Source organism: Haliotis rubra, unplaced genomic scaffold (assembly GCF_003918875.1).
Source record: "Haliotis rubra isolate DU_JTF1 unplaced genomic scaffold, ASM391887v1 Scf39, whole genome shotgun sequence".
NCBI lineage: Eukaryota > Metazoa > Mollusca > Gastropoda > Lepetellida > Haliotidae > Haliotis > Haliotis rubra.
In genome coordinates this window covers 2,156,276-2,178,865 of record NW_025767068.1, presented here as the reverse complement: position 1 = coordinate 2,178,865, position 22,590 = coordinate 2,156,276, and the positions used below count along the sequence as shown (strand labels likewise).

At 38.6% G+C, this 22,590-nt stretch overlaps 3 protein-coding genes across 3 annotated transcripts; 2 read left to right on the top strand and 1 right to left on the bottom strand.

The window, feature by feature from the left end:
• Positions 1–283: 283 nt before the first annotated feature.
• LOC124286679 lies at positions 284–754 on the top strand. The gene has a single exon (XM_046723086.1). It carries the CDS (start codon positions 284–286, stop codon positions 752–754), a length of 471 nt encoding a protein of 156 aa, XP_046579042.1.
• A 7,634-nt stretch (positions 755–8,388) lies between these two features.
• Positions 8,389–17,432, bottom strand: LOC124286724 (BTB/POZ domain-containing protein KCTD5-like). The gene is made up of 6 exons (XM_046723150.1): positions 17,047–17,432; positions 15,790–15,898; positions 14,943–15,034; positions 14,024–14,119; positions 13,544–13,669; positions 8,389–12,829 (listed from the first exon to the last, which is right to left on the bottom strand). Exons 1-6 carry the CDS (start codon positions 17,251–17,253, stop codon positions 12,800–12,802), a joined length of 660 nt encoding a protein of 219 aa, XP_046579106.1. The 5' UTR covers positions 17,254–17,432; the 3' UTR covers positions 8,389–12,799.
• Positions 17,433–17,460: 28 nt separating this feature from the next.
• On the top strand, positions 17,461–22,575 carry LOC124286725 (ATP synthase subunit d, mitochondrial-like). The gene is made up of 5 exons (XM_046723151.1): positions 17,461–17,629; positions 19,285–19,381; positions 21,025–21,102; positions 21,541–21,603; positions 22,260–22,575. The coding sequence occupies exons 1-5, from the start codon at positions 17,508–17,510 to the stop codon at positions 22,419–22,421; spliced, it is 522 nt and encodes a 173-aa protein (XP_046579107.1). The 5' UTR covers positions 17,461–17,507; the 3' UTR covers positions 22,422–22,575.
• Positions 22,576–22,590: the final 15 nt, after the last annotated feature.

Sequence of the window (22,590 nt, the reverse complement as noted above, 5' to 3'; positions counted from 1 at the left end):
TGAGCATTTCTCAAACACTTCCCACTACACGTCGGTAGTACGAAGCCACTACACGCCGGTAGTAATAATAAACTAAATAATCAATAAACTAAAATTGAATGACAACAACCACGAATCGGGCCAAAGTAAAAGTGAATTCGATCACAATTGGAACTCCGTGCTACCTTTCAGTACAACAGTAAAGAAATCTTGGGGTCATCATGTGTGTCGTACATGTTATTTCCATGTGAGGAACGTCCGTCACCTGTTGACATGTGATGAATCACACCATTTGGCCAGATCCATGATCCTCTCGCGGTCGGATTACTGCAACGGTCTACTGGGTAATGTGCGTCAGGATCTTGTCACCAAATTACAGCGCGTTCAGAATGCAGCTGCACGGACCATCACCAGAAGCAGGAAGCGGTCACACATCACATCAGTCCTTGTCAAGCTCCACTGGCTGCCGATCAAAGCAAGGATCGAATACAAGATCTTGTGCATCACATACCGCTGTATCAAAGGCTCAGCTCCATCCTACCTGACCAACTTGGTGAAAGAGTATGTTCCTACTCGATGCTTCAGATCAGCTAACAACTCACTGCTCTCAATTCCCACAGCCAAACTAAAAACGTTTGGACATAGACGCTTCTCTTTCACATCCGCCTCTCTCTGGAATGATCTGCCCTTCTTCATTAAAAACTCTGGAACACTGTCTACCTTCCAGTCAAACTTGAAAACTTTTCTCTTCCGAAAATGCCACCCCGATGCCTAGTCTAGATGTGTTAACAAAAGCGCCGCGAGCAATCACTTGGTGTTTGGAAACTGTGCGCTATACAACACGACTTATCATTATTTATTAGTAGTAGTAGTACGAAGCCACTACACGCCGGTAGTACGAAGCCACTACATGCCGGTAGTACGAAGCCACTACATGCCCTTGTATATGCTTGGAAAAATTCCGCGATACTGATATGATAACCGTAATATATTTTACCCTGATTAAAACTGAAACTGAAATTTATTGGCAATCTGAGAAGAATACACAAAAACGTAAACGTCATCAATGCCGAAAAGTATGGTCACCATGATTACGCCACCATTCTCATTGTCACATAGTTCTCCAATAATGCTGGTTGTGATTGTATGAACCTCCACTGGCGACCCCGTCAGTACCTGGTGTAGACACCCCTCGATGGATAACTTCTGCCAGTCTCCTCCTACTGGTGGCAAACAAGTAATTCTTCTACAGCGTATTTTATTTATACTGGACATTACTGGTCATAATTCACGGCGGTAAGATGTGTCTACTTGGCTTAATACCCCTTTCCGAACACCTTTTCACTAACTCTAACGGTACATCCTACCTCTAAATGTATTATTTTCTTATTTAGTTAGGTGGATGTTTTCTTGGAGTCGCTCATGAAATCCCAACACGAGTAATTCACCTGTGTAGTCATTCGGTAGTACGTCTTCGGGGCTTCTCCCGATACTCTGTGATAACTCGAATTGTAACCACGTAAGTGTAGTAGTACTAGTTTCTAGCGTAGTAGAACTCGTTTCTAGTAAAGTAACCCAGCGTGTGTCGTTTTCAAAGTTCGCTGAAAAAGTACCTACTACCATACACTTTGTGTTGGATTTTGACCGGTGTAAGAAAAGATGCCTTTCATTAACTACGCGAAGGACTTAAACAAGCTGTTACTGAATTCGCTTTGAAGACTGTCGGGGTCTTGACATACGTTTAATGCCATCAGGAACATGCGAAGGGTGTTTAGGTTTCAACGGCTCTATCTTCGTCTTTTTGTTAAACACCCAAAATATATTTATAACCATCATTTTCAGATCCATGGGATGTCATAACTGTCATATGCCATAGTTGATCTACTATATTTCTACTAGATCTTGCCTCTCTTGGAAACAATTTAGGCCTCTCTTGGAAATAATTTAGGGTTATCCTTATGTAGAGTGTAGGTGTATCGAGCCTTCAGCCGCTCTTGTACTATACTCGTGGTAGGTTTATTACCTTTTGTCGCGCGTTTTACAGCTGTCCTAATTTGTTTTATGGGGTCATAACCAGTAGTGCCGTTCTTGTTATCATAGACTTAAAAGCTCAGTGTTTTGACAACGTATTATCCTTTATGAATTATAGCTTGTGGACTAGTCCACTTTTGTACAGTCGAGAGTAGCATATAGTTAAGGAACTCCATCGTGACTACTTCACATGCCGTGATCAATGCCTAGCAGTGGTCAGGTGTGCCATTGTTTAAACAGCAAGTCATGTTATGGCATTTATAACCTTTATCGACTCTCTCCTAGGCCGTAGCTGTAATCACATCCCTAAGTTTTTTGTCCAGATCCATGCCATTACTGTGTGTACACAAGGACGAGAGAGAGAGAGAGAGAGAGAGAGAGAGAGAGAGAGAGAGAGAGAGAGAGAGAGAGAGAGAGAGAGAGAGAGAGAGAGAGAGAGAGAGAGAGAGAGAGAGAGAGAGAGAGAGAGAGAGAGGCCCATTGTACATGTAAGTTAGTGCCACAATACGTTGACAAAGCACCATAACATTCTCATATACAGGACATTGATAGCATCAACATGATGCAATATATTTAGCAAGATTGTTTATGATAACATTGTTTTGGGATGTGAATTTAAGAAATACACTTCGCTCTACCACCATGTATAGTGTAATAAAACACACTTTTGCCCTGAACTATTATAGTTAAAGCACGAGGACACTTGCGTCCGAGTGCTTTAACGTTATAATAGTTCAGGGCGAAAGTGTGTTTTATTACACTATACATGGTGGTAGGGCGAACTGTATTTCTTTTCTAAGATGCCAAATTTAATACTTTCTAAAGATAATTACGATTAATTTAAGGCAGAAACAAAAAGGACGGTGTCGGTGACCTAAATTAGGAATCCTCGCACAGGGCTAACTGGCGCGCTGTTCTATTGATGTGTCTGCCCCCTACGTTAAGACGAACGTTACCAGAAAAAAACAAATGATAACAGTTTGATGACGGTTTACGTTCGGATTAAATATCTTCTCTCAATTATTTTAATTACATCTGCCATTAACGTAAACCATATGGGGCAATATGAACGTTGCATTTCTACTACCAGCGTAAGTTTAGATCAGTACATCCAGAGGAAGTTGAGTAGTCAAGCGACATTCCACAATTGCATTGTGGGAATGTACACATTACGAACGTTACCGTGTCGCTGAAAACTTGTGAGTCGAAATGAGACATTTTAACCGTCGTAAAACATAAACGTAATGTTACCGCCAGTAATGTTAGCTGCGTGAAGCAACTGCAAACCAAGAAACGGGATGCAACGGTGTAGTTTACTGTAGGAGGCCGTACGAGGCGATGACAACTGACATGCATCGTGACGTCGCTTACATTGTGACGTAATGTAAAATGGTTCGATTACGAGGGGGCACACTAGAATGGCGCAGTGACGGGATAACGTCATTCAATTGTTACGTCATCAAAAAACTATACCTTTATTGTCTGATAATGTGTTTTTTTTCCGATTGTTCTAACCGCTAGGCATCTTAGAATTAAGAAATACAGTTCGCTTTACCATCATGTATAGTGTAATAAAACACACTTTTGCCCTGAACTATTATAGTTAAAGCACGAGGACGCTTGCGTCCGAGTGCTTTAACGTTATAATAGTTCGTGGCGAAAGTGTGTTTTATTACACTATACATGGTGGTAGAGCGAACTGTATTTCTTTTCTAAGATGCCAAATTTAATACTTTCTAAGGATAAGTACGATTAATTTAAGGCAGAAAACAAACGACGGTGTCTGTGACCTACATTAAGAATCCTCGCACAGGGCTAACTGGCGCGCTGTTCTATTGACGTGTCTGCCCCCTACGTTAAGACGAACGTTACCAGAAAAAAACAAATGATAACAGTTTGATGACGGTTTACGTTCGGATTAAATATCTTCTCTGAATTATTTTAATTACATCTGCCATTAACGTAAACCATATGGGGCAATATGAACGTTGCATTTCTACTACCAACGTAAGTTTAGATCAGTACATCCAGAGGAAGTTGAGTAGTCAAGCGACATTCCACGATTGCATTGTGGGAATGTAAACATTGCGAACGTTACCGTGTCGCTGAAAACTTGTTAGTCGAAATGAGACATTTTAACCGTCGTAAAACATAAACGTAATGTTTCCACCAGTGATGTCAGCTGCGTGAAGCAACAGCAAACCAAGAAACGGGATGCAACGGTGTAGTTTACTGTAGGAGGCCGTACGAGGCGATGACAACTGACATGCATCGTGACGTCGCTTACATTGTGACGTAATGTAAAATGGTTCGATTACGAGGGGGCACACTAGAATGGCGCAGTGACGGGATAACGTCATTCAATTGTTACGTCATCAAAAAACTATACCTTTATTGTCTGATAATGTATTTTTTTTTCGATTGTTCTAACCGCTAGGCATCTTAGAAAATGAGATAAGCTTATTGCAAGATGGAAAACAATTAATAAAATTCTTGCAAGAGATCTGATCGCAGGTCGTGATAAACTGGACATTCAAGACAGAAATGTAATTTAGATTAAATAGTAGGTCTAACACAGAATGTGCGAAGACGATCTTTGCGGTCAAGTTTGAAACGTCTTCCATATTTAATCATTAGGTCATGGTTGGAACAGCGGAACTTACACAATGCAATACAGTAAGCTTTTAATTTGACTACACTAAAGTAATATTCTTCAGAAAAGATATACCTTAATTTGTCTGTACATCTCAAGTTTGGAATATTTACGAAGGTATGAAACCCAATTTTGAACTTCAATGTCAATACATCTCTGTTTAAATTCAATTAGAAACTGCTGCACGTTGACGACACGCTGGTCCATCCACACCTGTCCTTTTACATACAGTCCTTTTCAGAATCACAAGACTTCATACGTCCATGTCAAGCAGTGTGTTAAGAACAGAGTGGCTTCTACATCGTCAGTCGTTTGACCAACAGAACTGCCCGAAATCGCTTAAACTCGACCGGGTAGCAGACGTACGTTGTTTTCCTGGGAACACATGCAGCAGGGCTCGCTTGGTGTCATGGTCGACGTCTCTGGAAGTTGAGGTCATGTGGAAGGACCCATTGGTCCGACGAAAGTCGATTTCTTTTCTTTATGACTGATGGCCGAACCCGTGTTTGGAAACGCTGTATATGTAACGCCTTGAAATGTGTCTGCAAAATCAGGAAATCCTATTTTCTTTGATTATATATTTTATGTGTGCTTTAATTATTCAATGACAAATGCTTGTATTTTGGGCCAGTGACCTTTATATTGATAATAATACTGACACTCTGGCTAACGCAGAAGGCTGCAGTGTTGGGGAGTCTACATATTCTCCGGAAAGTTCTTGGTGGGTTCGACTAGGCAGTCCCATTCGCTGTCTGGTCTGCGTGTAGAGGGGGCAAGGGCCCTGAGCTGATGATGAGCCTTACCAGCCTGACTGTGCCAGGATACCCGAACCCACTCTGCTGCATTTCTCATCTTAATCTCTTAATCTAGTAATAATGATAATAAATCGGACATTTATATAGCGCATCATATCCAGAGACTCCCTGCTCAAGTGCGCAGGAGACAAAAGGGTTTTCAGGGTGGAACAGAAGCTGCTGAGTTCCTTGATTTGTCTGACAGCCAGGGGCAGCCCATTCCACAGATCGGCGCCTGCTCTACGGAAACTCCTGTCTCCATATCGTTTTGTCAGAGAAGGCGGGACTGTTAGCAGGTTCTGATCTGCAGATCTCAATGTCCGGTTCGGCTTGTGAGCTACAAACAGTTCTTCAAGGTATACATGGGCTACTCCATTGAGTCACTTGTGGACAAACGTGAGTAGTTTGAAGACTATTCTTTGTCTCACTGGAAGCCAGTGTAGTTCCTTCAGCACAGGTATAATGTGCTTCTGTATCCTGGTCCTGGTAATTAATGAGTCTGGCTGTACTGTTTTGTACTCGCTGTAGCTTGTTCAAGTGTTGCTCTTGTGCCCCATACTGAAGGTTGAGTTGAAAATCACACCCAGATTTCGAGCATTTGGGCTTTTGGTCAACTGTGATTTCACAAGTTGGGGATGTTCAGGCTTGACTGCATATCGGGGGACGAGAACACAAGAAACTCGGTTTTGTCAACATTGAGTTTGAGAAAGTGTTTTGACATCCATCGTCTGATATTGAATAAAACTGTCTGTCTGACTGTCTGTATATACACAACGGAATATCTTAGAGCGGGGTTGGTGTGGCGTGCCTATGATCAGACAACGTTTGAAAGGACAATCACTGACACCCTAGACAGAGCAGCTGTACCACATATCGAAGACCACCATATGAACACAAGGCTAGTCTTCATGGACGACAATGACCACATCGTACACGTGCTGTTGATGATTTACGCAACACACACCGGTACACACAACACACACACACACACACCGGTACAAAATCTTGTAGTAAGACAATACATCAAAGTTCCTTTGCAATGGTTAATGGTAACATATTGATACTATGAAAATGTGGGAAGGTGCGATACTGCTTTCCATGTGTATATTTGTCAGCATATCTACTTTAGTGAGTCTGGTATTCCGACAGGGATACGCCTGCTTGCTGGATTTGACTTGTAGTGGAGTTGGAACGGCTGCTCGACTTCCCTCGCTTCGACCTGTATTCATCTATTTTATAAGGGACTAAAAAAGTTTGGACTGAATTATTCTTCGTCTTCAGTCTGAGCCAATTCCCTCGTCGATTACACGTTGACATATTATCATAATAAACGTGCATGAACAAGATTCCAAGCTTTTACCTGGAGTATAGTGCTTCCAACGATATACGTGTTTTCAAACACTTATTCTGTTTCGTTTTTTTTACTAAATGTCTTTATCGCCGTCGATTTATTTCGCCTTCAAGTTGTCTCCACATAATTGTATTGCCAGTCAACGCCTTATCTAACACTTCATTGTACTTCTGTCTACGGCCATGGAGATTATCGGTGTTATCCAGCGGGTCCGGAATATCGTTAAATTAATTGACTGTGGCAACAATGATTCGGTTGTTGTTGGTTTTTCTTTTCGTTTTATTGGGTTTTTTTCAGCCAAACGTTCGTATAAGGTACAGTATACAGGGTACAGGGAATGAAAGTCCTTGGCCATCACGACTCCATACCCGTAGGGCATGCATTGGCATCTCACTGACAGCATTTGGATTGGGCTCATGATAATGCCTACAGGAGTGAGAGGAATGGGCTCAAGAATAAATACTGATGAATCGAGATACTGTATAGACTTCACATATCGTCGTGCCTGAGTGTTCGTAGTTAAGAAGAAAGATTCAGGATTCGAGCTGAACATGAAAGCTTTGGGGGACTCAATCATGATTTGAAGTGGGAGCAATAGAGCTGGGCGACCGGTCTCCATGTCTTACACTTGGGCATTATGATAGGCTTGCGCTACAGGGATCACATTCAGGATGTGTCCTGGACATCGGATGCAGTCGGATCGGAGTTCATTCACGCACTACCTAATCGTAAAGGGTCGTAGAAGCCTTCTTAGAGCAGGAGGCCATTGTCAGCATAGAACCTAAGACATCAGACCTTAGCGCTCTCAAACACACACAGAACGAGCTGCAGATTGCCCTCTCACGACGCCCCGACCTTCGACCAACTCTACTGGAACGCAGCAACGCTGTTACTGAAGAGTGGAGCAATCGTCCCTTGGCAAAGATCTTGAGACTTACTGGGAGTATGACATAACGGTACCAGGCTGTGAAGGACCATCTACACATTACGGAGAGGTTCTTTCCGGGTAATGTCGTGATTTCAGGTTTGGTCACATACTCTATTTTTGACTGGTGATCAGACTGATTATTGGTCACATGGTGTTTGTTGGTACTATGAGGCACATGAGGATAGACTTTTCCTCATGGAATATGTCAACAGGCAATACTGTCTTTGGCCATTTCGGCAGAGGCACACAGTTTACGCACTATCTATTTTTACGGTGGTGATCATATGGCTGGTTATAGAGTACTTAAATGGCTTTTCGAGGACTATACAAATATTTGAAAATATGTCATAGCCAACTTCACATTGTTCTGTCAGGTGTTCTAGGAAGCTGCCTCGAGCCCTACTGGTGACTTGGTTTCCAAACAGTTTTAAATCACTTGAGTGTCACATAAAAAAATAGTTCATTAATTTCAAGTGTACATTAGTTAAAATGTATGTTGACAAGGGATAACAACCAACTGTCCATGTATAAAAACTAATGTATCACTAGAGCAATAGTGTAATTCTGTGATAATAGTAAAATATAAGATACATGTTGCACATTGAGTCATGTTCAATCCGAGGTCATCCATAAAAACAGACACAGAAGCAAATTGAGATTTACTCTAAAAATTTATTCTTCATAAAATGTACAGTTTTTCTATAAAACAGACACTTGAAATGATATTGTGACATATACACTTTGCCCAATGGCTGAAAGAAGCACAGATGTCAATGAAAACACAACAAGAAATCAATGGCAAAAGTAAGATCAACAATGACAGAGAAATATACAAATATGATATTTAATATTTACTCACAAAATGGCATTTTGATTTCTATTATGTAGGCTTGAAATACCAATGGTCATATGACAATGAGGAATGAATTGGCAACATAATACAGACCAGTAAATCAGACCAGAAAGTGTTACACTGACTGACAGAGTAGTCAAACAACCATACAAATGACAGAAGACTAGGAGTAAGCACATGTGCTTCAAAGATCTTCTTGCATTACTCTTAGAGTATACAAGGGGGCTGGTGAGAAGGTAGTGCATGCAATAAATAGAATCTCTTGCAAAATAATTGGTTTTTATTCTTTTCTGCAACAATAACATACATGTATGTAATTATTGCCAGATGAACAAAAGGAATAATTCAACAAAATTGCTCACTAAATATGCAGGTTTTGTCTTCTGAACAGACTCAGAAGCACTTTTCCATGCAAGTCCAAATAATCAGACTACATTGTGTACTCTAAAAAAAACGAATACAGTATCTACAACTGAAAACCAGTTATACTTCATAATATTATCACAAAAAAACATGTAATGTGCTGTTATGTTAAATTCATAAATGTTTTGTTAATTCACAGGTTCTTATTTGTGTTACAGATGTGTGGATAATTGTACATGACAAACAAATCAATAGTTTCATCAGTGTTGATACACCAATTATATTGGAGATATTACAAAATTCATTTACAAATTTTCACAAATATAGACAGAAATATCAGAAAATAGAGTAATATCAATGATGATGAATTTACAAGTTGTTTTATACATTTAATAAATAAACAACACTTTCAACATGAAGTGATGACACAGTTAAAACATAAAACTTGGTTCACAGACACTGACCTGTTTTGAAACTCAACCAAGCATGTAGATTGATTTATATCTGTTCAAAGAACCCATTCTTGTAAGTAGACACTTTCCTTGAAATGGACTGAGAACCAATTATTTAGTTTTCTTAAGCCTAACACTAACCATCAAGAAGAAGAAAGGCGAAGAAAGGATGTTCAATATCAAGTATGGTGAATCGTTGACACATTTTGGCACTACTTTCTAAACATTCTCTAAGTAGAATCCACATTCTACTTCTCATATGAAAACATGGAAAATGTCCAGTCTCAGCACCCTTTTCAATGTTTAATTAAAACTGAAGATGATTGCCATACACTTGGGTTGTTGGAATATTGGTTTCATTTATTACATCACATGCAAAAGTCACCAAAGTCTCACAGCAGCATTTCATAAGCTACCATATTTCCTCTCATAAACATTGTGTTCAATACACCAACATTCTAGTCTGCTAACAAGTTCATGGAGATCGAGATGATACCTGAATAGTATTGTTAAACAAACAATGTATACAGCTTAAAAAGATTAGCTTTTCTGGTCAGAAGAACATTCTAGTAATCAATGGTCCATCAAAAATGATCAGCCTCAAAAGTATGTCAGGAACAGACTGTGAATGAATCAAGAAATGTAAGTGGATTTATTAGAGGAAATATGACACATACTCTGCTGAAAAATATGAAAACATCTTTGAATGGGGATACTGTCGTCATTAATATTAAGAAACTAACAATCGCCATAAGACTACTTACACTATAATGGCAAACCATTTTAAAAAATACACACAAAAAATATGATCAGAACTGCTTTGATAAAGTGCTCTGTTTACTCAGTGTGTGAACAAAGGGTGTCATAGGGTTTTCAAGGCTTGCTCAAATAGCTTTTGAGTCTAGCGATCCATATACTCTATCTTGGGTTAACAACACATTTAATGACAAATGTTTAATCTACCAGCTACCAGATGAGAAAATCTTGTTTTGATAATATGACTAGTTACATGTGGTGTTAGTGTAGCCGATATTGTTATAGGAGGCTGTGAACTGTATATTGGTGGAATCAGCAGTAATTGTACACTATCTAACATAGTGGTGATTACATGACAGTGATGACTGCAGTCTTCAGACGTTGGTAGCACTATGTATCATTGCAAACAAACACACTGTAAATCTTAAATGTAGCTTGATGAAATGTCTAACAGTTCAGTCTCCCAATATGGTCACCCACTGGACTAGCCAGAGTTAACAGACATGTTGTTGATAATGTAGCAAAATGAAATGATAGCAGTTAAAGTAACCAGTGGCTTTACCTTATGTTTCACAGGAATAATAAACTGACTTAGTTATCTACACACAACCCTTCTTTAACAGCAACAGTGTGATTTAGTTGGCTGTAACAACTTCTGTGTGGACCTGAGGATCAATGCTTCTACTTCACACTTAACCATCTGTCATAATGAACCATGAACAGAGGCAGTGACTCTTCAAACATTATGTATGATGTGAAGCATTTCCTAAGTCTGTGTGAACACACACAGTGATCAGTGTGACCAGCTGTCAGTTCACAGTGGCAACAATGATAAAATGTTATGACAAATATCTTTGAAACTCCCCCATTGTGTGTGTGTTTCGTGGATTTATGTGCAACTATGTGTAACCTGCTGCTGCTTGATGACATCACCTACACAGGAGCACAGTTGCAGACATAGTCCTTCACATCACAGTGAAAAGTCTTGCAATTGCGACTATGTTGAGCTGACGTGTATAGGTACTGGGATAATGTTAGCTTATTATACTCCAGGATCTGACAGATGACCACAGTTTTGTTGATAATGAGTGAGGTGGGTTAAACTTTGAACAGTACTGATGTGTGAGAGCTGATGTTGGTGGAAGGCCCTGAGTGATGCAGGTTGTACATGTTTACCATGAAACCATGAGCACTGGTGCCAGGAATCATAACCAAAACCTTCCATTCAAACCAATGATCATAGCATTCTGGCATCTAAAAGGGATGCAACTCTGCACAGCGAATTGAGAAGTACCAAACAACAGAATTACCTGTGTTCCTTGTCAAATAGATCCAGGTGTAAAAACAAATCTTACCCACTTGCCCACCTCCCACTCTGAAGGAGGTGATATTTGCACTGGTGTTTGAAGATATGGAATGGATAAGCAAAAACATAATTTTGCATTTATCGGTTATCTTACTTTGTCTGAATTGAATTGGTCAAGTCAGTCAGGTGTAACATTGATGACATGCCAGGTAATTCTGATTTACAAAAAAACCCAACATAATTAAATTCAAATCTCCCCTATGACTTGCAAGTAAAGTTAAAAGAACACATTGCTAGCTCACTGAACACTCTCTGCACTGCCACTAAATGACCACTTTACTGGTAATAGCACAAACCCATCTTCCATAACATGTACGCTAGTGACTAGTACTTCATCAAAATGAACTCTCACAATCACATAATCTCAGCAGACAATTAGACAACAATTACACTTGATTACAGAATATTTCAACATTCTATATTGCAAAGAATATTTCAGTTCACTGAATGAAGAAAGATTGAGAGCGTAGTAATAAACAACCATGTTCAGTAATCCGATGTAATTATGTCTTGCTAGATGACAATCATCATCAGCAAAACATCAAACATCATCAGACTCATCTTTTTACAATAAATGCAGATTATGATAAAATACAACTGCATTTAGTCAAAGAACAGCACTAGATCATACAACAAGTGACGCCATAACACAGACTCAGCACAATAACCACATGTATACAAAGATTCAGACAAACACTGAAGTGAACTTCATAATTTGTCACATAAGGTACTAAAAAGAAACAACAAACTTGCTATTTTTGCCATCAGAACAACTGCAATGTTTCACTCATCACTGTCCTCTGCTTTTAAATATGGTCAAAATATAAATGATCTCCTTTGGAAGTTGGAACCATGGCCCCTAATGTATTAGTAAAAGCATTGTTATAAAATATAATACTACACGTAACAGCATCTATAATGGTGTAAAGTTTGAGAAGCTCTAAAGAGGGCAACCACTGTACCACACATAACAGACATGGCAACAGCTGATGCTGTCAAATGACACATGCAAAATGCTCAAGAGCTGAAGTATGTTCAAAATGATCCACCAAGAATGAGCGTTAGTGGAAACTGAATACTTGTTTAAACTCAGCAATGACATATATTTCCTGTGCAAAGACACATCATGTCTCTCTTCTTGCTGGAGTGAGATTCTTCAGTAGCTTCATGTCCGTTTGAAAAATGGCAGAATCTTCTCATACCACAGATAAGCAAGGTCAAACAGACTGAAACAACTAGTCTCTGATGCGCTTCTCAAAAACGCTGGAATTAGTCACATCCTTGAGCCTTTCTGCTGCAACACCTGTAATTGCAAGATAATACATCTCAAAGGGTGCAGTTATATAACTTGTAATGATAGGATTAAATTAAGTTTATTAACGTCCAGACAATGAAAAGTGACACACCTAACACAACTTATACACTGACATAAAATGTGCTCAATGTGAGAGTATATTGAGTTTAATGAGTTTGGACAGTATTTTTCAGTCATATCACAACATGCATTCTTAATTATAGAGGAAAGCCAAAATTGATTGCTGTCCTAGATGAATGCCACTTTGGTGAAATTCATGAGCATGGATGTGGTATTGACAAACCTAGAAACATAAATGAAGTGAATAAGGATTTGAACCTACCATCATGTTGCTAACATGCCAAAGGGACGCAACTCTTCAGATTGAATTGTGGCGTCTTAAATAATTAGGCCACCATGGTTAATGCAGGGGTGGATACAGCTTTTTGAGAAAGGTGGGGTGCACACTCTTGAGAAAGGGAGGATGCACACTTCATTTTCACGAGTTTATATGGTCATTTAATAAACTTTCAGGACAAAAGGGGATGCGCACACCCCTGTACCCCCCTCTGGGTCCGCCTATGTTAATGTGAGGTAAGTGGGGACTTGAATGATGTGAATTTCCATTATAAATGATTACAGCCAGTCGTCTACTCACTCATCTGTTAAAAATGGGACAAAGTTTGACATTCCACACAAACACTGAATCTGATGATGACCTACCTTAGCACGGTCTGTAGACTCACTCTCATGACCATTGACAATGTTCGGACATTCTTTGGAGACCACGCAAAGGAACTCTGCATGATCTTCAGACCCGTAGTTATACTGGGATCCTATGTTGATCAGCTTGAAAAGAACAAAAATAAAAAGTGTGTCTTTGCTCAAGAAATATATTAACTCAAAAGAAGCATAGCTGATGACAGAATATTTCAGGAATAAATCTACAAAACAAAATATGCGGAAATATGAATTTGGTCCAGGAAACATTTATGTTTTTGAGACAGACAAGAATTAGGAATAAAAATATGTTTGCAAACGAGCTTAAAATGGATTTTTAGTTCAAAATCATTAGCCATATTTCAAATCTCCCAATATCAGACAATCACTGACAATGTATGAGAGTTAGCTTATACCACAGTTTGACTGGTATCCCTGTCAACACTCCCCACGGAAACATGATAAATAGATGCTAATGCATACCTGTTCAAACTTCCAGCCATCAGACATTGTGGACACCATCTGAGTGAGCTCCTCCTCAGAACACTGTAGCACTCTATATACATTCTTCATATATGTCTGGAAGACAAAGCAGTAAAGAAAGTCTTCAAGGATGCATGAAAACAAGCTTGTTCACCTTGACCAATCTGTACTACTCTAGAATGTCCTAATAGAAATAAATGATTTATTATTAAACAAACTTTTGCATTAACTGACCATAGTTTTGTACATGAAGAAATTCATAGAAGGCAGTGTGTATGTAAGAAGGGTGGTTCAAAAGTTCTAAGGCTAACTATAATGGTCTGTATTGAGAAGGTCCAAGGTCATCACAGATGCTCCTGTTTCCTGAAGAGGACTTCCTCCTGGTGGTTTAAACTGTCCTCCACGACATTTACATAATGCTGGCCAGACAGGCCCACAGGTGTACTGTCCTGGTGGAACAGCACATTGTACTGTATTGGCTAGTTGATGTGACAAGTGTTAGATCAGCCATAATCAAATCATGATCTTTATCAACATTTTCATCTCAGGTGGCAGTTTAAGATCATTCTTATCATTTTATTTTCAAGACTCTCTCTTCCCCTTATAAACCTTGCTGCCCAGCATTAACAGTGGCCTCTTAAGGTGCATCATCTCATAAAGGTAACACCATGTCTACATGAAAGGCTGTTGGAGTTATCTTTCTCAGTGGAAGATAGGTATTTTCAACAACAGACAATACCTAAGCACCGTAATATTTGCAGAAATATGCCAATACAACGTATTTGCTTCAAATAAGTAAGTATAGTAAGTATTGTACTTAATACATACAACCAGTTATAGAAGTACAATACATCATTCATATCTGGACTCAAAACTTAAGTGTCTTAACATCAAACCAGTGAGTCTGGTGGAACCTTACCTGGTTTTGTTTGGCATCTCTTTCTCTGATCTTATCCTTGGCCAGCTTTATCAAATCAGTGATGTTGTAAAACTCAGCTTCCTCCAAAACACCTGAAAATAGATGCATGTTTCTTTGTAGCATTCTCAGTCATTTGTCAACTCACAAGTGTGGAGTAGCAGTTATTTCTACAAGTCCACATTAGCTAACCACAACAGCTCAATCAACATATGGTATTTTGACATCCCATCCAATACACATTTTTGCTTGAGTCAATGTTTCTCCAAATTGAAATAAAGGTTTACATGTGTGTAAAGTGAAGCACATGTTTTCATGGTAATATGATGTGGGATGAAGTTTAATTTTACTCCACCTTTAGCAATATTCCAGCAATATCATGGCGGTGAACATCAGAAATGGGCTTCACACATTTTACCCATGTGGGAATTGAACCTGGGACTTTGGTGTGACAAGCGAACACTTTAACCACTAGGCTACCCCACCACCCCTGATGTGGGATGAAAAGTAACAGTTAAATATAATTATAAGCATTGATATTCAGGATTTAGTTTTGCATAAACATGACAGTCAAATCTCTCCTTGGTGAAATATTTATGATGCAAACATGATGCCATACAACTGAAATATTTTAACAATATTTGACACTTTGATTAGCAGAAATATTTTAGTTTTTTCTAGATCACAGTTAAATACAAATATAATTAGTATAATTTTGATTAGTTCAACATTGGTCCATGTCCCTCAATAATATAAAAGCCCTAACTAATGCTATACCCGCATATCATTTGCATGATTCACAGAGGTCATATCGAAATATTTGTTTGAATCTTGTCTTGAAGATACTTACCTTCTTCTGCAAGATCTTTATTTATGACAAGTTTCCCATGTCTCAAGTAATTGAGAACTGGGCCAAAGTAGGTGGGATCTCTATCTATGAGGTAGGCTCCTTCTTCATCCTGTAGCGCAATATCAGTACATGAAATGTTTAGCCATTGCTATTAATAAGACTCACATGAAATACATATGAATATTAGAACCTTTAAGAATACATACCTACATGTTGATGTGGTTAGTGTCATATCATTCAAATGTTTAATATGAAAGATTGCTTCCAAAGTTCTAAGTGCAGCCATAATACTTTAAATGATGTCATATGTTTTTTGCTCACCTCACTTAGGTTTTTGACATCACTAAAACCTTTTAATACTATTTTTTCATTGGGGTGAGTTATGTCTCAGTGATCTCTGTTTCCAATACATAATTTTCTTAAATTTGACAAGACAAGTTTGTTGATTCTGAACATTTTGTCAGTGGGGCAATAGCAGGAGTCCTTGTTGACAAACATTCTGCTGGTGAAATCTCATAAAATATAAATAAAATAACAACCATGAGTCAAAAGGTCGAATGAAAACCTGTCATGGTATGACAGCACAAGAACATCTCTAGCATGTATAACCACACATGCGACCAAGGGATTTATCATCCAAAACTGTGTTCCACAGGAGATATCGCTTGTGTGAGATCAGACGATATCTCCTAGGAGATATCGTTTTGACAGTAGATTTTGCACAATGCCCTGACAATGCTATGACGTCATGAACTTGATGACGTCACAATGCTATGACATCGCTGCACTGCAAATCTAATGGCAGTACTGTGTTCAGAGGTGTACATTTTTCATTGAAAACTAATGAAGAGTGATTTTTGATGATAAATAGAATCTCACCCAGGTGTCTTCTGATATCAAATATATCAACACTCGTTGATAAAAGTAAAAATATCCTCGGCAGGCCTCGGATATTTGTTACTTTATCAACTCGTGATATATTTGATATCAAAAGACACTCGGGTGAGATTCTCTATTTATCTAGGATTCCAAATTAAGTGACTAGGAAAGAGCCAGGTGAACCATGTTGTCAGAAAGAAAAATGTGAACTAGCCTTAGCATGCTTACTTTTGCTTTTATGGCAATGGTGATAAATCTTCATAGTAGTTACTGAAACGCTAGAAGTACGGATCTGATAAATCCAAAATGATCAAAATTAGACCAGAGGCCTAATGTTGCCATTGTTGGTTCCTCTTGTGAACTGACATGTTGACTCACCTTGTCCGTGTTCAAACCAAGGTCGGGGTCTTCCTGCACCAATCTATAGAGGAATGATTTCGGATCTCTGCAGAGAGTAGTTCTTGTGGTCATAAATATGGTGCCTCCGACATTTAACCTCACCCACTCGGCCTTCCTCGTTTTGCTGTCTTGCCTGGAAATGGAGTTGACAGCACTGTGGTTTGTTTCCATAGTTTCAGTCGACATGGTGCTTGTGATTTGAACCCCCCAACTTCAATTAACCCCGATATAAAAAGGAACCCAATGCCCTTCCTACAACTACTAAACTATCAGTCTAATCTTTTTTCTATTCAAAATAGTAACATTTTTACGTCCTATTTCCATTATGTGGACGCCATACTCTACAATACTCAAATCTCGTTCCTCGAGATCTCACGTTGTGTCCTAACCTTGTTTCAGGGCAAGGTCAGTCTCTCGGTCGCCATTTACACGCTGCGAGGATGGCTGCTCGAAGGATTGCTAAATCTGCTGTCGATTGGACAGCATTTGCCGAAAGGGTTCCTGCAAACCAGCGGGATTTCTTTAGAGCCTTTAAAGCCAAATCAGAGAGCCTTGTTAACAGGTCTTGTTAATACTTTTGCTACTCAGAAATATTTTGTTTCCGATACCATTATATTCTGTTGGCATGAATGTCAAATACCTCTTTTCAATGTCAGTGATGAATAATTGTACCTAAGCCCAGTGACAGTTTTGTTCATTTGTCATTTCTATTTAGTTATGTTTAGGATACGAAATAGGTATATTTGCAATAAAAATATACTGCTACACATGTTTGTGTTGGTCGCCGGCACAGGTAATGAGGTATCGTGAGCGAAATATTACCCAATTCAGAGTACTCAATTGTACACCAACAATATTAACTCGGTAAGAGTTCCGCCCGTAACCCCCGCATGAAATGTATTCTATTTATTAGGATTATTTCGAGGTTTAGGATTAGGGTTTTAGTTTTAGGGTGTGGGTTAGTGTTAATTTTTTTTGTGGATAAAAAACATTTGTTCTTAGGTATAGAATGATAAAATAAAATGAGGGTTACGGGCAGAAATCTTTCCGTTCAGAAGAAGAGTTACATCCCTTCCTTTCGAGAAAGAAAACAGTTTTTTTTCATCTATCCAGGGCTAAGATAAGGGTCGTATCGGTGTATGTACAGATAAAAAATATGCACGATACGGTAGGAAATAATTGAGAAAACGTAGCAGATACGCACCACAGCAATGGTGTATGGTCTTAGAATCATTTACAGACGTATTTATCTGAAAAAGTATTGTTTTAATGTTTATTGACCTATTTACACAAGTCTAGCAATGTTGTGGTGCATATATGAAATGAAACACAAGATTACTGATACACCATTAAATTCCATTCAATACTCTAAATCTACTCTTAAGTTTTTCCAGTACTCTTATATTGAAAAAATATTGAGTACCTACTCCTGATGTTGAAAAATTATCTGGAGCCCTGTCTATCTGTAGATATAATTGCCTTAATTGTAGTGTGAGTGAGAGAGTTAGTTTTAAGTCTCATCTACAGTATTTCAGCCATATAGTCAGAGCAGTTACCAAGATAATAAGATGGTATATTACCATCAACTTGCTTTCTTCTAACCCTGTTTGGATACCAGGTTAGAATAAGCACCCACCACACTATGCTGTTTATGAGAGTTGATCAAATGGGTTGGGCGGTAGGGCTCTGTTATTTGGTAATGGTGTTGATCATTGCCCTCAATATCAATCGATTGTCTTGCCAAAATTTGATTACTTACAGACTAGAGTCATATAGATTGAATATTACGGCATGATACCTCAAACAAATATGTTTTCATTCAAGTATGTCAAGTGGATGGTTGTAATATTTTATGTTTACATCATTTCATTAAGCTTGGTTATCGTATATACCTACAGTAACATCAAGAGAGTAACATGAATGATGCATGTGAGAGCTATGATATTTGACAAAAAAAACCCAGTACCTGCCAGTTAAATTACTACCAGTAAACGTTTTAAATGCTGCAATTATAGATGAGACGGGTGGCAACAGTGAATGACATTTACCTTGAAATCAAAAGAGATCTGTGAGTGGAGTTGTTGATATCTGCATCTCTGCTCTGTAAGTTGGAATTTTTCAACTGAACATGGTGAACTTTCGTTATATTATATCAGTTTTAGTATCCAGTTTGTCTGTTACTAGTGGTAGTACTTTGAATCTTTGACTTTGTTGCAGGGTACACCAGTATCCGGAGAGCCTGCCCAAAATTGACTTTTCGTTGTACAAAGCGAGACTTGCAAACCCAGCTCTTGCCCAACAGTTTGAAAGCCAGGTAAGCTATTTTATGTGCGTAAGGATTCCTGAAATAGTCTGACCAGTGCGTGCTCACAGGCCTTCGTGTCTTTGCGAGGATTAAAGATTTTATAAAATATATACAAAAATTTGAGATGACCCCCGACTCGAAATGCTTCACAATATAATACATCATGACAAGGCCGGACACTTCGGTGCACCCAGCCCGACTGTTTTGCCGATCGCTACGCTAACATCACATGCAATCAATTAATAAAACTTGATGTAGAGGGCTTGCTTCGACCACATCCCTGTTTTGTGCGGATATATCGTCATCCATTTGTGTCAAGATCGTTTAGTTGAGAGTCAAAATCGGGTTTCAGTCGACTTGCTGAAATAACAATAAAGAACTGGTAGGTGTCATGTGATGCCCGATAGGCCAATCATCCATGATTATATCTACATCAAGTTTTAATCGATTGCATGCGATGGTAGCGTAGCGATCGGGCAAAGCAGTCGAGTTGGGTGCACCGAAGTGTCCGGCCTTGTCATAATGTATTGTATTGTGAAACATTTCGAGTCGGGGGTCATCTAAAATATTTGAATATATACTCCCCATCAAAAGTTTAGACTCACTAGTGTAAATGTAGCCACTTACTTCAGTCAGCTGATCTAAACTAGATTTTGCAAAATATTCTATACAGTTTAACAGTGGTACTCGTTCTGACAAATCATGATAGAAGTCTTCAACTGTGTCTGATGTATATTTCAAAACAAATTGTTATATGGGACATTTGTTGATGTTTAAAAATGTTTATTGTCATGCCAGTTCAATAAATGTTAAAACTGAAATGTTTGTCTAAACTCTAGTCCTGAAAATTTCAATGGGTCAGACAGAATTCTTACAGGACCCAAAACTCCTGTTACTTTGAAACACCAAAACACTGGTTTAAGGGTACTGTTCACATGAAGATGAACTGATGTATTGTAAAACAAATTAACGCTTTTATTGTCATGAGTTCAATAAATGATGAAACTGCAAAATGAGAATTCCTCTCAACACCAACATGCAGCTGTTCACATGCACGATATTTGCACATGCTTTTCAGCATTGATGCATTATTTGCACTCTGGTAAGGTTTGCACTTGGTTCCCCAGTGGAGAAATTCATCTTCGATGTAACCACATGTATATACATAAAATATAGTGAGTGTTTTAAGTTAGACTAAACTTTGATGGGTAGTATATTTTATAAAATCTTTTACCTTGCAAAGACACGAGAGCCTGTGTGCATGATATCACTTGTACTAATTTTCTCCTCCTTTGAAATGAAACCCAATGGAAATTGCAGATTGAAAATGATTCCTAATTTTCCTGTGATACAGTTGTAATATTGCTGACAGTGCATAGAACAATATTTACTCTGGGTTTGAGAATTATAAAATTGAACTATGTTGAAGCATTATAGACTATTCTAAGAGACAAATGTTGCTTTTGCTGCACATATAGGATCATCACATAAATCACAGAATGTTCTCTGTACCAGATCACAGAATGTCTCTGTACCATATCCTAAGGTGAAACCCAGTTCCTTACATTGTGTCTATGTTTCCAGTACCAGAATGTCTCTGTACCCTATCCTAAGGTGAAACCCAGTTCCTTACATTGTGTCTCTGTTTCCAGTACCAGAATGTCTCTGTACTATATCCAAAGGACAAGAACAATATGCTTCAGGAGGTAGATGCACAGGAGAAGAAGGCTGTAAGTTTGTGTTTGTTTGAAGTGAAGCAGCAGTTGTTAAAATGTGTAAGTGGGCACAGATGGTCTGGTCATCTAAATCCCTGCAATTCACCAAGTGTGATAAGCTCTATATCAGTGCTTATCATTTTATGGCTTTACCTCTGAAGTTGTAAATGCCACTGCTCAGCATCCTGGTTTAGAATAACATGTTGACGTTTCAAGTAGCATAAACAAGGTGTTGTTAAACCCTACTCACTGACTTGTGATTATGGGTTTTTGACTTGCTGATTCTGTTGGGGATGGTACATGACTACATGTTAACTCAGTTTCAGCATTGTTACAATCATGGGTATAACAGAATAACAATGCCAAAGGATAATATTTACCATTGGACTTTGGAATGTGACAAACTTGGTGATGTGATTCATATTAGAAGTAATACATCATTGTTTTTGACAGAATACTGAAAGTAAAGCTTTCGTCGGAGTACTTCAGGGACAGATTAAGGAAGCCAGGATGATGGTAGGTTGATCTGCTGAATACACTGACTTCCATTTGTCCAGACATCTTGTTTGCTCACCAGGACCAAAGCTACAAATGATCTTAATTCTTATGGATTGCTGCCAATGTGTCTGTCTGTTAACGTCTCTGAAACTGCTGCAAGGATTGTTTGAGGATGTCTCCTGACAGAAAGTATATGTTGAAAGACCATGACAAATAGTGATTTGTTTTTGTTGATATACTGATAACATTTTCCTCCCATATGATACACACAGATTATTCTTTATATACTGTTTGTCCTTTGAAAGCAAACACCATGATTAACTAAGGGGCTACTGGTATCTTAATTATAATCCTCACATTGTATTTTGAATAAAAAAGGAAGAAAACCAACTTTGCTTGATGTTTGTTTCTGAGTTCAACTTGTGAATGCTAGAATCTGTTACAGTAAATGAAAAACTGAATATGAATTCTTGTGTTTAGATGATGAAAACCGAAATATATAACCTAAAACTTTCGTGGACTAATTCATGCTTGGTTGCTTTCAATTACTCATGTGTTATTTGGTAAACTATCCTGCATTTGTTGCAGTATTCTCCTTTAGAATTCATGTGACTTTACTTACAAGTGTTAAAACCTCATAAAGTGAGTCATTTATGTTGATGTGATGTTTATAGCTGGACAAGCTGGGGAGCATCCCTCCACCTGACCAGATGACACATGAGATGTATGCCTTCTACTTCCCTGACAAGAGCCTGGACCCTGTCAGCAAGCCCACATTCTGGCCCCACATCCCTATGCTGCAGCCTGGGCACAAGGACCATGAGTACATCAAGTAATGAAAAGTCCTGTAGGAAATTTATGCCAGAAATATTGAGTGACAGTTACTTCAGGTACACGTATGACTGGAACATTTAAGATCGATTTGTACATGTATTCGGTTCAACATTCGTTACCATGTGTACTGAACTAGAATAAATTCTTGTTTGTGAAGCTTGTTTTTAGTTA

Bases quoted from the DNA above. Each gene is read 5' to 3' on its own strand.
- LOC124286679 (XM_046723086.1), top strand. From the start codon at position 284: ATGATCCTCTCGCGGTCGGATTACTGCAACGGTCTACTGGGTAATGTG.
- LOC124286724 (XM_046723150.1), bottom strand. From the start codon at position 17,253: ATGTCGACTGAAACTATGGAAACAAACCACAGTGCTGTCAACTCCATT. The intron at 15,899-17,046 runs GTGAGTCAACAT...ATTGCGCTACAG, and splicing joins TTGGTTTGAACACGGACAAG to GATGAAGAAGGAGCCTACCT. The intron at 13,670-14,023 runs GTATGCATTAGC...GTTCTTTTCAAG, and splicing joins ATGGCTGGAAGTTTGAACAG to CTGATCAACATAGGATCCCA.
- LOC124286725 (XM_046723151.1), top strand. From the start codon at position 17,508: ATGGCTGCTCGAAGGATTGCTAAATCTGCTGTCGATTGGACAGCATTT. The intron at 17,630-19,284 runs GTCTTGTTAATA...ACTTTGTTGCAG, and splicing joins TCAGAGAGCCTTGTTAACAG to GGTACACCAGTATCCGGAGA. The intron at 19,382-21,024 runs GTAAGCTATTTT...CTCTGTTTCCAG, and splicing joins CCCAACAGTTTGAAAGCCAG to TACCAGAATGTCTCTGTACT.